Below are 15,638 nucleotides of genomic sequence, written 5' to 3'. Positions count from 1 at the left end.
AGGCATGACCTGCCCTTTACAAAGCTATGCTGACTATCCCCATTCAGATTATGTATCTCCAAATGTTCATAAATCCTGCCTCTCAGGATCTTCTCCAACAACTTGCCCACCACTGAAGCCAGACTCACTGGACTATAATTTCCGGGGTTATCTCTACTCCCTTTTTTGAACAAGGAAACAACATTTGCAACCCACCCCATCCCTATTGATGATGCAAAGATCATCACCAGAGGCTCAGCAATCTCCTCCCATACTTCCCACAGTAGCCTGGGGTACATCTCATCCTGTCCCAGTGACCTATCTAACTTAATGCTTCCCAAAAGCTCCAGCACATCCTCTTTCTTAATTTCTATACTCTCAAGCATTTCAGTCAGCTGTAAGTCATCCAAGGTCTTTATCCCTGATGAATACTGAAGCAAAGTATTCATTAAGTACCTCCACTGCCTCCTCCAACTCCAAGCACAAGTTTTCACTATCGCACCTGAATACAGGTCCATAAATCATTGAAAGTGACGTCACAGTGACATTCAGAAAACTTTTCGCACATATAACCACATTGGCCTTCATAAATCAACGTATTGACTACAGGAGATGGATTGTGATGTTGAAGGTGCAGGAGAGGTTTAATTTGAGATATTGTGTGAAGTGTTGGTCACCTACCTATAGAAAAGATGTAAATAAGGTAGAAATAGTACACAGAAAATTTACAATGATGTTGCCATGTCTGGAGGCCCTGAGTTGTAATGAAAGATTACGTAGGTTACGACTTTATTCCTTGGAACATGTGCTCCACTCAACACTGGGAAGAATTTCTTCAGCCTCCAGGTGATCTAGCTAACTAGCTACTTTATCACAGATGGTATATGGAACTCAATGGGCTTTATAAAACTTGGATGTGGCATTTTCATTTAACACTATTTTACCTTTGATATGCTTGAATATTCCAATGCTAATACTGAACATTGCAGTGGTATTATCCACTGCCTTTCTTAATTTGCTTTCAGTTGACTCTCTATTGCAGGGGATATGGCATGCAAATGATAGATGGGTCTCCAATCAATTTGTAGCTTTCTCACCCAATCATGGCTCAACATTGTTGGCCCTCCTGCTTTTACCACATACAAACCCAATGTAGTTTGTTGATTGTCCTATTTCACTGTTGTCATTCACACAGAAATTAACTTTTCTCCAGTGTAAATTCTTAGTAGGATACTGCAGTCATCAGTCCAGTATTTTTGAAATGCCATTCAAACTCATTTTGTGGAATAACAGAAACAGCCAAGCCAGTGTCCAATTTCATTTTAATTAATTTGCCTTTCTCTTCTGGTGTAAGCCATATTGCTTGTCTCCTGTAAGTTTTCACATTGTAAATCTCGAGGCTAGCCAGTTGCTTGTCACTCTCATCATTATAAGAATTTTCATCAACAGCATCCAGATCAGTACTCTTTTTCTTTCTTCTTCTTTTCTTCTTGCAGAAAAATCTGCATGATGCTAAGCTAGGGCACATCATCAGTGATGTTACCTGGAGTCGTCAGGTGTTTCAGGTCTTTCAACCTCACCCAGGTGACCCGACCGGGGTTGATCAGACCCTGGCCTGTGCCCTAGCAGCAACCCACAGATCGGCCCTCTTTATCTAGAGCCATCTTGACGCTTTCTCTGCTGCATCTGCAGTGGTAGAAATGTCCCTCCTTCTTCTCTCTCCAAGTGCAGTGTATACTTTGCAGAGTGACTGGCCTGCAAAGCCATGTCAGCCGACCTCCACGGGCCAACAGTTTGCTCTGTAGCCTTTTCTTTGGCAGTTGTTCTTCAGATCTTTATACTTGGCTCTTTTCCGCTCGTAGGCCTCCTCCATACGTTCTTCCCATGACACAGTAAGCTCAAGCACAAGAATGTGCTTCAATGAGTCCATGTCCATGAATTAAAAATTCATCTTGATTTTTTAAATCTTTTTTTTCTTCCCTGTGCCAGCCATTTATTTTTGCCTGACACACTCTGTATATGTGTTCCACTTAGTTGCATTTCTGCAAGTTTTGCCTTTAAATCAGTGTAAGTCTGGTGTATGTGAGATTCTACCACAAAGTAACATAATTTGTTCAGGCAGAATTTGTTTAGATGTTGCAATTTTGTTCATATTTAGTTTCATTCCTGACTATAACTCAATTGTGTTTCCGGCTACTTTTTTCCATTTATAAAGCAATTAAAAAAATGTCATTTAAAAAAAATGGATAGGTATATGGACAAGAAAGGAATGGAGAGTTATGGGCTGTGCAAGTCGGTGGGACTAGGTGAGAGTAAGCGTTCAGCATGGACTAGAAGGGCCAAGATGGCCTGTTTCCATGCTGTAATTGTTATGTGGTTATATGCTTATATAATTTCAGGTGCTCTTTTGAATGTGAGTTGTGCTTCAGTTAGGAGCCATTTTTGAATGCTTCTTTGTAAGATTCTACAAACTAAATGATCTCTCAGTGCATCATTCAACCCATCATTGAACTGACAATGCTTGAACAATTTCTTCAATTCAGCCACATATGCTGAAACAGATTCCACTTCCTTTTGATTCAGCTCATGAAATCTAAAGTGTTCTGCAACCAACAATGGTTTTGGTTATAAATGTTTCTGTATTATATTCATGATATCATCAAAACTTATTTTAGCTGGTTTGGTTAAACTTCTAAGTAAACTGTATGAACTTCCACCAATTTAACTTATTAACACAGACACTCACTCTTCATTGGCCTTTTCATTTTATGAAAATATTTCTCAATTCATTCAGTACACATCATCCAGTTATCTGTTGTGCAATCAAATGTGTCTATCTTTCCGATGTAGCCAGCCATTTCTGCTTTTTTTAAAAAAAATTATTATCACCCAGTACTGACTCTTTATGAATTCAATCTATTTTCTGTTTTTTTAAAACTCAAATATCTCTTTTCCCTTCTGAAAAAAAACCATGCTGCCCTTCAACAGGTAGGTAGTCATCTTGGGTTCATTGCCACTGTTATATTTTGTAACTTCAGAAACTAATTGAAAGGAGAATATGGGAGCCCGTGATACTTAGTTTTTACTCAATGAGATGCTCACTTATGATACGGCGGCCTACATACTTCTTATTTAACCCTTAATGAATTTTGTAAACAAAAAAGAATGCTTAAAGAATATATTTACAATATTATTGAGCTATTAAGTACACTAGGATATTTACAAAAGTTTTTAAATTATTTCAATGAATTGGAGAACTTGTGTTTTATATGACACAGGAATGATAATCTCTGAATCTAGTTCATTCATTTATAAATGTTCCATTTTCTGTCTTACAGGCAGATTCATCAGTTGTGTCAGGAGATCAACAAAAGAGAAGAAAAAAAGAGCTTCTTCCCGAAGAGGTAAAGTCACAAAATAAATATGACAACAAATAAAATACTCAAAGATATATTGGGAAGATGGAAATACTCATCAAGTCATTTAGTAAATAAAAGTTACAGATGGGCTCTAATTTCAGACCTACTTCTGCTACTGAAGGGCTAGTCAGTAAGAGTTTCACTATATATTAATTTTCAGCTTCTGCTTTTAACTTGCATTGTGTACTTGTCTCTTTCTGTCCATCTAACTTTGAAACTGTAATGCCCAGATATTGTAGTACAGGGTATTAAGTCTAGAGAGAAAACTGATTGATTTTTCATTCCTATCTGAACTACAGCTTTTCAGTCAAAGGTCAGCTGCTGGGCACACTGCAGAGGTCATATTCACTTTAATAAGGCATTGTGGGTCTATATTAATCCTGATAAAACTGCACATCTTCTATTAAAACTACTTTAATTACCCAACCTTGATGCTGAAAGAGGAACCCTTAACAGTACACGTGATTTTGTGTCCATTTAGGAGGACAGGAATTAAATAATTATTGGGGTGCATCATCTCCTGATCTCACTGAAACTTATCTGTCCATATTCTGAGGAGGGAAAAGTAACAAGCAAGCAGTGTCTCATGTCGGTAGAAGTAACTGATGTATGCATGCAAGTCAGAGTTTTTAGCAAATGCAAGATCTTCCTGACGATTTAAGCTGTAACATACAGATTATTCGAACAAAGTCAACAAGATATCTCAAGCAAATAGAAACACAAGGCAATAATGTTAGTGCAACTAGGAAGATGAGATTGTCAATTACCCTGCCAAAGTCAGTATTCTCCCCACCCTTCTTTATGATCACAAATTTCCAACTCTGTTCAACTTGGTACCATTCCTGATTCCACAGTTTTATAATGTAGCATTCTCACTACAAGAGCATCCCAAACCGCTGCTCAGAAACTGTTAGGATGGTCAAAACAAGATTTTACCCATTGCATAACATAATTAATGTCAAGCGGAACAGGCCTCATCTACACAGTTTTGGGTTCCTTGGCTAAGAGAGGTGTACTAACCATAGAACAAATATAGCATACATTCATTCACATGGCTGCTTCAGGGAGTTGCTGAGTGAGGAGTGATTAGGTAGGTTATGTTCATATTTCCTAAGAATGGAAGAATGAGGGCTGACCTCATGATAGTTACACGGATTTTAAAAGCTTTACAGACTACATGCAGGGATAATGTTGCCCTTTTTTGAGAAGACTGGAAGCTGGATCATAGTCTGGGAATAAGGATCTTGGACAAAAATGAGAAGAAACATTTTCACAGAGTGTTGAATTTTTGGAATGACCTGTCCCAGAGGATTGTGGAAGGTCAGTCATTAAATTATTCAAAATAAAGATTGATAGATTTCTGGATACCAAGGGAATCAATAGATATTGAGTTATATTAGTTGCATGTGGTAAACAGCGTCCGGTGCTCCCGGTGTGGCCTTTTATATATTGGTGAGACCCAACGCAGACTGGGAGACCATTTCGTTGAACACCTACGCTCTGTCTGCCGGAGAAAGCAGGATCTCCCAATGGCCACACGTTTTAATTCCACGTCCCATTCCCATTCTGATATGTCTATCCATGGCCTCCTCTATTGTCAAGATGAATCCACACTCAGATTAGAGGAACAACACCTTATATTCCGTCTGAGTAGCCTCCAACCTGATGGCATGAACATTGACTTCTCTAACTTCCGTTAATGCCCCTCCCTTTCTTACCCCATCCCTGATTTATATAGTTTTTTCTCTCTCTGCCCATTACTCTGCCTGTTCTCCATCTCCCTCTGGTGCTCCCCTCCCCCTTTCTTTCTCCGTAGGCCTCCCGTCCCATGATCCTTTCCCTTCTCTAGCTCTGTATCCCTTTTGCCAATCACCTGTCTGGCTCTCAGCTTCATCCCACCCCCTCCGGTCTTCTCCTATCATTTCGCATTTCCCCCTCCCCCTCCTACTTTCAAATCTCTTACTATCTTTCCTTTCAGTTAGTCCTGACGAAGGGTCTCGGCCCGAAACGTTGACAGTGCTTCTCCCTATAGATGCTGCCTGGCCTGCGTTCCACCAGCATTTTGTGTGTGTTGCTTGAATTTCCAACATCTGCAGATTTCCTCATGTTTGCTATGTTATACTTCTCGTTTATTTTTATACTGTCCATGACATCCCTTGTCAGCCACGGCCACCCCATACTCCCCTTAGAATCTTTCTTCCTCTTTGGAATGAACTGATCCTGCACCTTCTGTATTATTCCCAGAAATACCTGCCATTGTTGTTCCATGAAACCATAAGACAGAGGAGCAGAAGTCAGCCATTTGGCCCATTGAGTCTGCTCTGCCATTTTATCATGAGCTGATCCATTCTCCCATTTAGTCCCATTCCCCCGCCTTCTCACCATAACCTTTGATGCCCTGACTACTCAGATACCTATCAATCTCTGCCTTAAATACACCCAATGACTTGGCCTCCACTGCCGCCCGTGGCAACAAATTCCACAGATTCACCACCCTCTGGCTAAAAAAATTTCTTCGCATCTCTGTTCTGAATGGGCACCCTGCAATCCTCAAGTCATGTCCTCTCGTACTAGACTCCCCCACCATGGGAAACAACTTTGCCACATCCACTCTGTCCATGCCTTTTAACATTCAAAATGTTTCTATGAGGTCCCCCCTCATTCTTCTAAACTCCAAGGAGTACAGTCCAAGAGCAGTCAAATGTTCCTCATATGTTAACCCTCTCATTCCCAGAATCATTCTAGTGAATCTTCTCTGAACCCTCTCCAACGTCAGCACATCCTTTCTTAAATAAGGAGCCCAAAACTGCACACAGTATTCCAAGTGAGGTCTTACCAGTGCCTTATAGATCCTCAACATCACATCCCTGCTCCTATACTCTATTCCTCTAGAAATGAATGCCAACATTGCATTTGCCTTCTTCACCACCGACTCAACCTGGAGGTTAACCTTAAGAGTATCCTGCACGAGCACTCCCAAGTCCCATTGCATCTCAGAACTTTGAATTCTCTCCCCATTTAAATAATAGTCTGCCCATTTATTTCTTCTACCAAAGTGCAGGACCATACACTTTCCAACATTGTATTTTATTTGCCACTTCTTTGCCCATTCTTCCAAGTCTCTCTGCAGACTCTCAGTTTCCTCAGCACTACCGGCCCCTCCACCTATCTTTGTATCACCAGCAAACTTAGTCACAAAGCCATCTATTCCATAATCCAAATCGTTGACATGCAGCGTAAAAGGCAGTGGCCCCAACATGGACCCCTGTGGAAAACCACTGGTAACCAGCAGCCAACCAGAATGGGATCCGTTTATTACCACTCTCTGTTTCCTGCCAATCAGCCAACGCTCTATCCACGTATGTAACTTCCCCGTAATTCCATGTGCTCTTATCTTGGTAAGCAGCCTCATGTGTAGCACCTTGTCAAAGGCCTTCTGAAAATCCAAATACACAACATCCACTGCATCTCCCTTGTCTAGCCTACGTGTAATTTCCTCAAAAAATTGCACTAGGTTTGTCAGGCAGGATTTTCCTTTAAGGAAACCATGCTGAGTTCAGCCTATCCTGTCATATGACTCCATAACCTCATCCTTGACAATTGACTCCAACAACTTCCCAACCACTGATGTCAAGCTAACAGGTCTATAATTTCCTTTTTGCTTCCTTGCCCCCTTCTTAAATAGCGGAGTGACATTTGCAATCTTCCAGTCCTCTGGAACTATGCCAGAATCTATTGACTTTTGAAAGATCATTGCTAATGCCTCCACAATCTCCACTGCTACTTCCTTTAGAACATGAGGGTGCATTCCATCTGGTTCGGGAGATTTATCCACCCTTAGACTATTCAGCTTCCTGAGTACTTTCTCTGTCGTAATTGTGACTGTGCATATTTCTCTTCCCTGACACCCTTGAGTGTCCAGTATACTGCTGATATCTTCCTCAGTGAAGACAGATGCAAAATACTCATTCAGTTCCTCCGCCATCTCCTTATCTCCCATTACAATTTCTCCAGCATCATTTTCTATCAGTCCTATATCTACTGTCACCTGTCTTTTACTCTTTATATACTTGAAAAAGCTTTAAGTATCCTCTTTGATATTATTTTCTAGCTTCCTTTCATAGTTCATCTTTTCCCTCTCAATGACCTTCTTAGTTTCCTATTTTATCCTCTGGCATGGTTCCAGAGGACTGGAAGATTGCAAATGTCACTCTGCTATTTAAGAAGGGGGCAAGGAAGCAAAAAGGAAATTATAGACCTGTTAGCTTGACAAGTTTTGCTTTGTTGTATGCCCTCTCCTTTGCTTTCACTTTAGCTTTGACTTCTCTTGTCAGCCACGGTTACATCCTTTTTCCATTTGAAAATTTCTTCTTTTTTGGAATATATCTGTCTTGCACCTTCCTCATTTCTCGCATAAACTCCAGCCACTGCTGCTCTGCCGTCCTTCCTGCTAGTGTCCCTTTCCAGTCAACCTTGGCCAGTTCCTCTCTCTTGCCACTGTAATTTCCTTTACTCCTCTGAAATACCAACACATCAGATCTTGGCTTCTCTTTCTCAAATTTCACAGTGAACTCAATCATGTTGTGACCACTGCTTCCTAAGGGTTCCTTCACCTCAATCTCTCTAATCACCTCTGGTTCAATACACAATACCCAATCCAGTACAGCCGACCCCTAGTGGGCTCAACAACAAGCTGTTCTAAAAAGCCATCTCGTAGACATTCTACAAATTCTCTCTCTTGAGATCCAGTGCCGACCTGATTTTCCCAATCCACTCGCATGTTAAAATCCCCCACAATTATCATAACACTGCCCTTCTGGCAAGCCTTTTCTATTTCCTGTTGTAATTTGTAGTCCACATCACTGCAGCTGTTAGGAGGCCTGTAGATAACTGCCATCAAGGTCCTTTAACCCCCGCGATTTCTTAGCTCAGCCCATAAAGATTCTGCACCTTCCAATCCTATGTCACCTCTTTCTAATGATTTAATATCATTTCTTACCATTAAAGCCATGCCACCCCTCTACCTACCTGCCTATCCTTCCGATACACTGTGTATCCTTGGACGTTCAACTCCCAGAGACATGCATCCTTTAGCCACATCTCAGTGATGGCCATAATATCATACCTGCCAATCTGTAGCTATAGAACAAGACCTTATTCCTTATGCTGCGTGCATTTAAGTACAACATCTTAAGTCCAGTATTTGGTACTTTTTGCTTTGATTGCTCTGCAACTTTATTGCACTGCAACTCATCCCAATGGCTGCAAATTTGCCCCATCACTTGTCTGTCCTTCCTGACATCCTTACTGCTCACTGTCCAGTCAACTTTGGCCAGCTCTTCCCTCATGGCTCCATAGTCCCCTTTGTTCAACTGTAATACGGACACTGGATTAGACATTGGCTTTGCAAAAGAAGCCAAAAAGTGTTAGTACATGGTTGCATCTCCAACTGGAGGCTTGTGATTAGTGATGTGCCAAAGCGATCGATACTGGTTCTGTAGTTGTTTGTCATCTATATCAACAATCTGGATGATAATTTGATAAACTGGATTAGCAAATTTGTGATTAACACCAAGTTTGTTCATGTAGTGGACCACAAGGAAGAGTATCAAAACTTGCAGTGGGATCTGGAAATGCGCGATGTAATTTAATGCAGTTAAGGGAGTGATATTGCACTCTGGGGGGACCAATCATGGTTGGCCTTACACAGTGAGCAGTAGGGCACTGAAGAGTGCATTAGAACAGAGGGATCTGAGAATACAGATACATAATTCTTTTAAAGTGGTGTCACAGGTAGATAGGGTCATAAAGAAAGCCTTTGGCATATTGGCCTTTTTAAATCAATATATTGAGTACAGGAGATCGGATGTTATGTTGAAATTGTATAAGATATTGGTGAGGCCTAATTTGGAGTATTATGTGCAGTTTTGGTCACCTATTTACATGAAAGGATCAGAGAAAATTTACAAGGTATTTGCCAGGACTTCAAGACCTGAGTTATAAGGAAAGGTTGAATAGGTTAGGTCTTCATTCCCTAGAGCACAAAAGATTGAGGAGAGATTTAACGGAGGTGTACAAAATTATGTGAGCTATAGATAGGGTAAATGCAAGCCAGCTTTTTCCACTGAGGTAGGCTGAGACTAGAACTAGAGGTCAAGGATTAAAGTTGGAAAATTTAAGTGGAACATGAGGGTGAACTTCTTTACCCAGAAGGTGGTTAGAGTGTGGAATGAGCTGCCAGCATAAGCGGTGGATGTGGGTTTAATTTCAATGTTTAAGGGAAATTTGAATTTGTTTATGGGTGGGAGGGGTATGGAGGACTATGTTCTGGGTGCAGGTCAATGACAGTAGACATGTTTCAGAATGGACCACATGGTCTGAAGACCCTGCCTCGTGCTGTAGTGTTCTAGGACTCTAACAGCAATATTCCTTTAGAACAGAAATGAAAAAGAATTACCTTAGCCAGAGGGTGGGGAATCCGTGAAATTCATTGTGGAGGCCACGCCATTGAACATATTTAAAGTGGAAGGTCGTAGGTTCTTGATTAGTCAGGGTGTCAAAAGTTATGGGGAGAAAGCAGGAGAACGGGGTTCAGAGAGATAATCAATAAGCCATGATAGATTGCTGGAGTAACCTCGATAAGTTAGGTCAAATGGCCTAATTCAGCTCCTTTGTCTTAAGGTCTTATTCCTTCTGCTGGCTCCGAAGTACCGAAAGGTTCTGCTCTCACTGCCTCTCTTACTGCTGCTCAATCACCACAGCACTCCTTCTCCTGATTCGAGGGATGGAAATGCCAAATACAGGATATAACTTCATCGTGAGAGAAAGAAAATTTATAGGAGGTTTACAAGGCAATTTATTTTTTTAAACACAGAGTGGTAGGTTCCTGGAACATGTTGCCAGGGAAAGTGGTGAATACAGATAGGGTAGCAAGGTTAAAGAAGCATTTTGACAGAAATAGAGGGTTGTAGATCATGTGCAAGCAGATGGGATTAGTTTAATTTAGCTTCATGGCTACATAAACATTGTGGGCTGAAAGGATTATTCCTATGCCGTATTGCTTCATATAACCACGTAACAATTACAGCACAGAAACAGCCCATCTCGGCCCTTCTAGTCCGTGCCGAACGCTTACTCTCACCTAGTCCCACTGACCCACACTCAGCCCATGACCCTCCATTCCTTTCCTGTCCATATACTTATCCAATTTTGCTTTAAATGACAAAATCGAACCTGCCTCTACCACTTCTACTGGAAGCTCGTTCCACACAGCTACCACTCTCTGAGTAAAGAAATTCCCCCTCATGTTACCCTTAAACTTTTGTCTCCTAAGTCTCAACTCATGTCCTCTTGTTTGAATCTTCCCTACTCTCAATGGAAAAAGCCTATCCACGTCAACTCTATCTATCCCCCTCATAATTTTAAATACCTCTATCAAGTCCCCCCTCGACCTTCTACGCTCCAAAGAATAAAGACCTAACTTGTTCAATCTTTCCCTGTAACTTAGGTGCTGAAGGTGCTTAGGTGTTCTGCATTTCTACTACCTCTCCATCCCAAACCGAGTATGCAATATCAACCCTGATTCATCTTATAGTTTATAGCACATAAATTTGACCTTATTATTATTTCTTAAACATAATAAAGATTTTAACCTCCTCTGCTTTTCACGTAGTGAGCTAAAGGACACCTTCAGAGCAGGGGAAAAACGAAAATACTGCAACTTACCTCCATTTGCCCTGGATCTGATCATTAAGGGCAGCGCATCACAACTCTTCACTCTAATTCAGCCTCCATTACTTTATTCATTTAATTTAAAGGTCCAAGGGAGAAAACCCAGACTCTCCTGCTCTGGGGGAAGAAGACTGACTATGCCCTTACCTATACACGCCCAATCTTGTGAACCTCTACATTCTAGTATGATAAACATAGCCTAACCAGTTATATCCTGGTGAATTTCCTCTTCAATTTTTTTAGTGCTCACATTCTTCCTGTGGTGAGGCGACCAGTCCTCCAGTTGTTGGTGGCATAACACTAGTAAAATAACATTCAAATTCTTAAACTTAGTGCCTCAATTAACAGAGGCAAGCATGCTAAATGCCTTTTTGAACACCTGATCCAGCTGCCTCTACACTTCAGTGAGCTATCGACTTGCACCCTGAGATCTCTCTCTCCTGTGCATGTCCTGCTAGTGTTTGATATCCTAAAGCAAATGACATCACACTTGTTAATTCATGAGTTAAAGGAGAGCAATTATAGCCATTCCATCATCTGGGAGTCCAAGCAATCTACAAGCCAGCCCGTCCTGAAGTATGTTCTTTTGGTGATTACTCCCACACTCACCTCATTATTGATATATTTTGAAATGTTTGAGCACCCCACTCCCCCTACCATCCCAAACATGCCCAATCTTGAGGTGCAGGTGTTCACCAGTGAACATTACTCTGAATTTACGTCTAGTTATTTTCATCTTCAATCCCACATCTTGAGTTAATCGTGTATCCAAACCTACCATTCCCCACCATCTATGATGCGCCATCTCAATTTTGCTGACTGGCACAACTGCCACTGGACTTCCACACTATGCCTTGTTCAAACTACCCCTCAGTTCCCACTGGGAACCTGGTTTGATCTAGTATCCAAGCACACCTACCCGAACCTTTGCCAACAACCCTCAATGCTGCTGACCATCTCTAGCTCCGCTCTGCTCTCTACTGAGGCATGGCCTGCTACAGCACTCATGGAACTGAGATTAGGAAGCTCTTTGGACAAGTTTATATGTACATGGTCTGCTTCATCATCCACATGGTCATGGGTCTTCACATTGCAATTTAGGAGCCAGGGTCTTGAGCAAAATTGTATATTTCCCACGCTTGACCTAAACATCCAATTCCTAGTTTAGAAAAGTGTTTCCGTTGTGGTTGTTATTCATGTCTGCAGAAGTGGTTACATGAACTGACCTATTTTACAAACAATAGAATTTGCAAAAGAATTGAATGTTAGTCAGCAGATTTGATATATTTGAACAGCCACATCGTGGTAGAAGCACACTCACCTCTGTATCAGAGGACTGTAGGTTCGATCTACACACAGACATCAGTCAAAGTGAAACAGCTGCTCCACCAGAGCTCATTTTTATAATGAGACATTGCACTGAGCCATTGCTTGCCCTCAGACATCAGTCAAAGGGACCTTGAGATTAGTGGTGAACTGCTATTTGTGAACAAGATAGTGATGAACAAGATTTTATTCTTGTATGTATATAAATGGTTCCTCCTCCTCCTCTAGCAAAGTCTGTGGCAAAGAGAAAAGTCCTAGCTTGCTCAGCCTATCTTCATAAGACATTCCCTCCAGTCCAGGGAATATCCTTGTAAATATCCTCTGCACCTCTCTTCATATCTTGTACATCCTTCCTATAATGAAGCAACCAGAACTGAGTACAATATTCTAAGTGTGGTCTAACCAGCATCTTAAAGAGTTACAAAATTACCTGTAACACTTGTCCAACAGGCTGGTATATGTCTAGGGGAAATAAGTCCAGCTACTCACAAACCCTGCCTCCCCTATACGCAGGTGCTGTGGGAATCAAGTTCATGCCATGTCGCACACACAATATCAAACTCACACCAGATACCGTAATGGAATATACTTTAAAGATTTTACTAAAACTAAATGAGTACTAACAATACAGTATATATGAAGGAAAAGAAAATAAAGTAAAAGGCACCAAACTTATCAAAGTTCAGTCTGTTTAGTGCACATCGTTGGAGCTCAACCATCGAACCATTTGACCCCTTGTCGCTTTCCTCCGACCTCCACGTCCTCGCACCTGGGACCACCCGGGTGGTCGACCGAGTAGTGCAGCGCACGTCCACCTTCCTCGGCGTCTTCTTCCCGACTCCCGGAAAGACCATGAAAACCCCCCAAGCTCCCAGACCCACAAGACAAAATGACATCCCCCATTGGTTAACAAGTGAATACAATCCCCGTTATCACCAATTGTAAAGCTAAACAAACTGCGAGAGAAAACACATCATAACAAAGAAGCATTCCTACTCTTAACAAAACAAAGAAGCCATTTTGAGTAACATACGCAGCACATTGTACATTCTCTCCCCACCAGCAAACGTCATGCCCTCATGACATTACCAGAGTTCCCCAAGGCTTCTTGCAACACACAGAACCCCACCCAGGTGCAGAAAGCAGCGACATAACTACCCAGGGCAGTAGAAATCACACTCGGTTCTCCTGGCACCACATATGTCAACCGCTCCGGGGGGCGCCTACTTCTCTGAGATCTCCGTACCCCTTCTGCCGACCCTTCCGCCTCAGACACTGCGGGGGAAACTCCAATCGGACCCCCACCCTCCTCCTCACTGGGCTCCCTCTTCACCTGAAAACCCTCTGCCTTTGACACCCCAGGTCTACCTGTCAGACCCTCACTCCCTCCCTCTCTAGGCTCCCCCCTCACCTGAGAACCCTCTGCCTTTGACACCCCAGGTCTACCTGTCAGACCCTCACTCCCTCCCTCTCTAGGCTCCCCCCTCACCTGAGAACCCTCTGCCTTTGACACCCCAGGTCTACCTGTCAGACCCTCACTCCCTCCCTCTCTAGGCTCCCCCCTCACCTGAGAACCCTCTGGTTCACGTTCGAGTCCCACCCTCTCTCCTACCAAAGCTGGCTGCCCCTCCGTCTGACCATCAACACCCTCCCTCCTCTCACTTAACTCAGTATGGGAAGGGCCAGGAGCCTCCTCTTCTGGTACTGGAGCGCCAGCGAATGGAAACAGGGACCACCCATCTGAATCGTTGTCTTCTGAATCAGTATCCATTCCCGGGTTAAGGACAGGTCCCGGCTCTTCAGCAGCGGGCTCTTCCCTCGCTCTGCGCCCTCGCAGAGTCCTTGTACTAGGCACAACCTCCCACTCTGGCTCCGTATCCACCTGCACCGCTTGACCCAGGGGCAGCAGGTGATTCCGATGGAGTACCTTGACAGGCCCATTCCCATCCTCAGGTTTCACCCAGTAAACTGGTAGATTCGGCATCTGGCTCTCTATTACATAGGGGCTGGCCGCCCATCGATCTGCCAACTTGTGCTGACCAGGGAGTCCCAAATTCCGTAAAAGGACCCGGTCGCCCGGCAATAATTGAACAAACTTCACCTTTCGATCATACCACATCTTATTCCTCTGATTTTGTTTGGTAGCCGCCGCCTCGGCCGACTTGTACGCCCTCTGCAACTCCCTCTTCATGTTGGACACATACTTTAGATAGGGCTCACCCACTTCAACCCCAAAACACAAGTCAATGGGCAACCTCGCTTCCCGCCCGAACATCAGATAATAGGGCGAGTACCCTGTAGCATCATTGCGAGTACAATTGTAACAGTGAACCAATTGTCCAATATGACGACTCCACTTATTTTTCTGCCCAATCTCCAGCATCCCGAGCATATCCAATAGGGTCTGGTTGAACCTCTCTGGCTGAGGATCACCTTGCGGGTGATAAGGGGTAGTCCTGGATTTCTCAACCCCAAGCATAGGCAGTAATTCATGGATAAGCCGGCTCTCAAAGTCCTGGTCCTGATCACTATGGATTCGCCTGGGAAGGCCGTAATGAACAAAATACTTCTCGTATAACTCCTTCGCCACTGTCGTCGCCTTCTGATCCTTAGTGGGAAATGCCTGAGCATAACGAGTGTAATGATCGGTGATAACGAAGACATTCGCGGTGTTGCTGGTGTCAGGCTCAATCGACAGAAAATCCATACACACCAGGTCCAGAGGTCCCGCACTCTGCAGGTGCGACAGTGGAGCCGCCAACGCTGGCAGGGTCTTCCTCCAGATGCAACGACTGCAGCCCCTACAGTATTCTTCGACCTCCCCCCTCATCCGGGGCCAGTAGAACCGGTCTTTGAGTGATCCATAGGTCTTTTCCACCCCCAAGTGTCCGGAATCATCATGCAAGGCCTGGAGTGCAATCTGCCGATACTTCTCCGGCATGAACAGTTACCAACGGCGGGGTTGGTCCGGAGGTGCCGTGACCCGGTACGACACTTGGTTCTTTAACTTTAACCGAGGCCACTCCTTCAATAAGAGAGGCACGGACTCGTGTTTCCCCTTCTCTACCGCCCTCCACACAGTGCCAAGACCCGGGTGACCACTGGTCGCCGACTTCCTGTCAGTATATGCACCACCTCTGCCTTCTGCGGGCAAGGCAATTCTGTATCCATAGAGCCAGGTTT

General features: G+C 43.3%; 1 protein-coding gene across 1 annotated transcript in view; it reads left to right on the top strand.

The window, feature by feature from the left end:
- The window catches only part of LOC140739091 (lymphocyte cytosolic protein 2-like), a 151,728-nt gene that overhangs the window by 86,906 nt on the left and 49,184 nt on the right, over positions 1 to 15,638 (top strand). The window contains exon 4 of the mRNA XM_073067036.1: positions 3,318 to 3,383. Within this exon, the coding sequence (XP_072923137.1) occupies positions 3,318 to 3,383 (66 nt within the window). The remainder of the gene's footprint in view (positions 1 to 3,317; positions 3,384 to 15,638) is intronic.

Source organism: Hemitrygon akajei, chromosome 15 (assembly GCF_048418815.1).
Source record: "Hemitrygon akajei chromosome 15, sHemAka1.3, whole genome shotgun sequence".
NCBI classification, from domain to species: domain Eukaryota; kingdom Metazoa; phylum Chordata; class Chondrichthyes; order Myliobatiformes; family Dasyatidae; genus Hemitrygon; species Hemitrygon akajei.
This window is presented reverse-complemented; position numbering and strand designations above follow the sequence as displayed.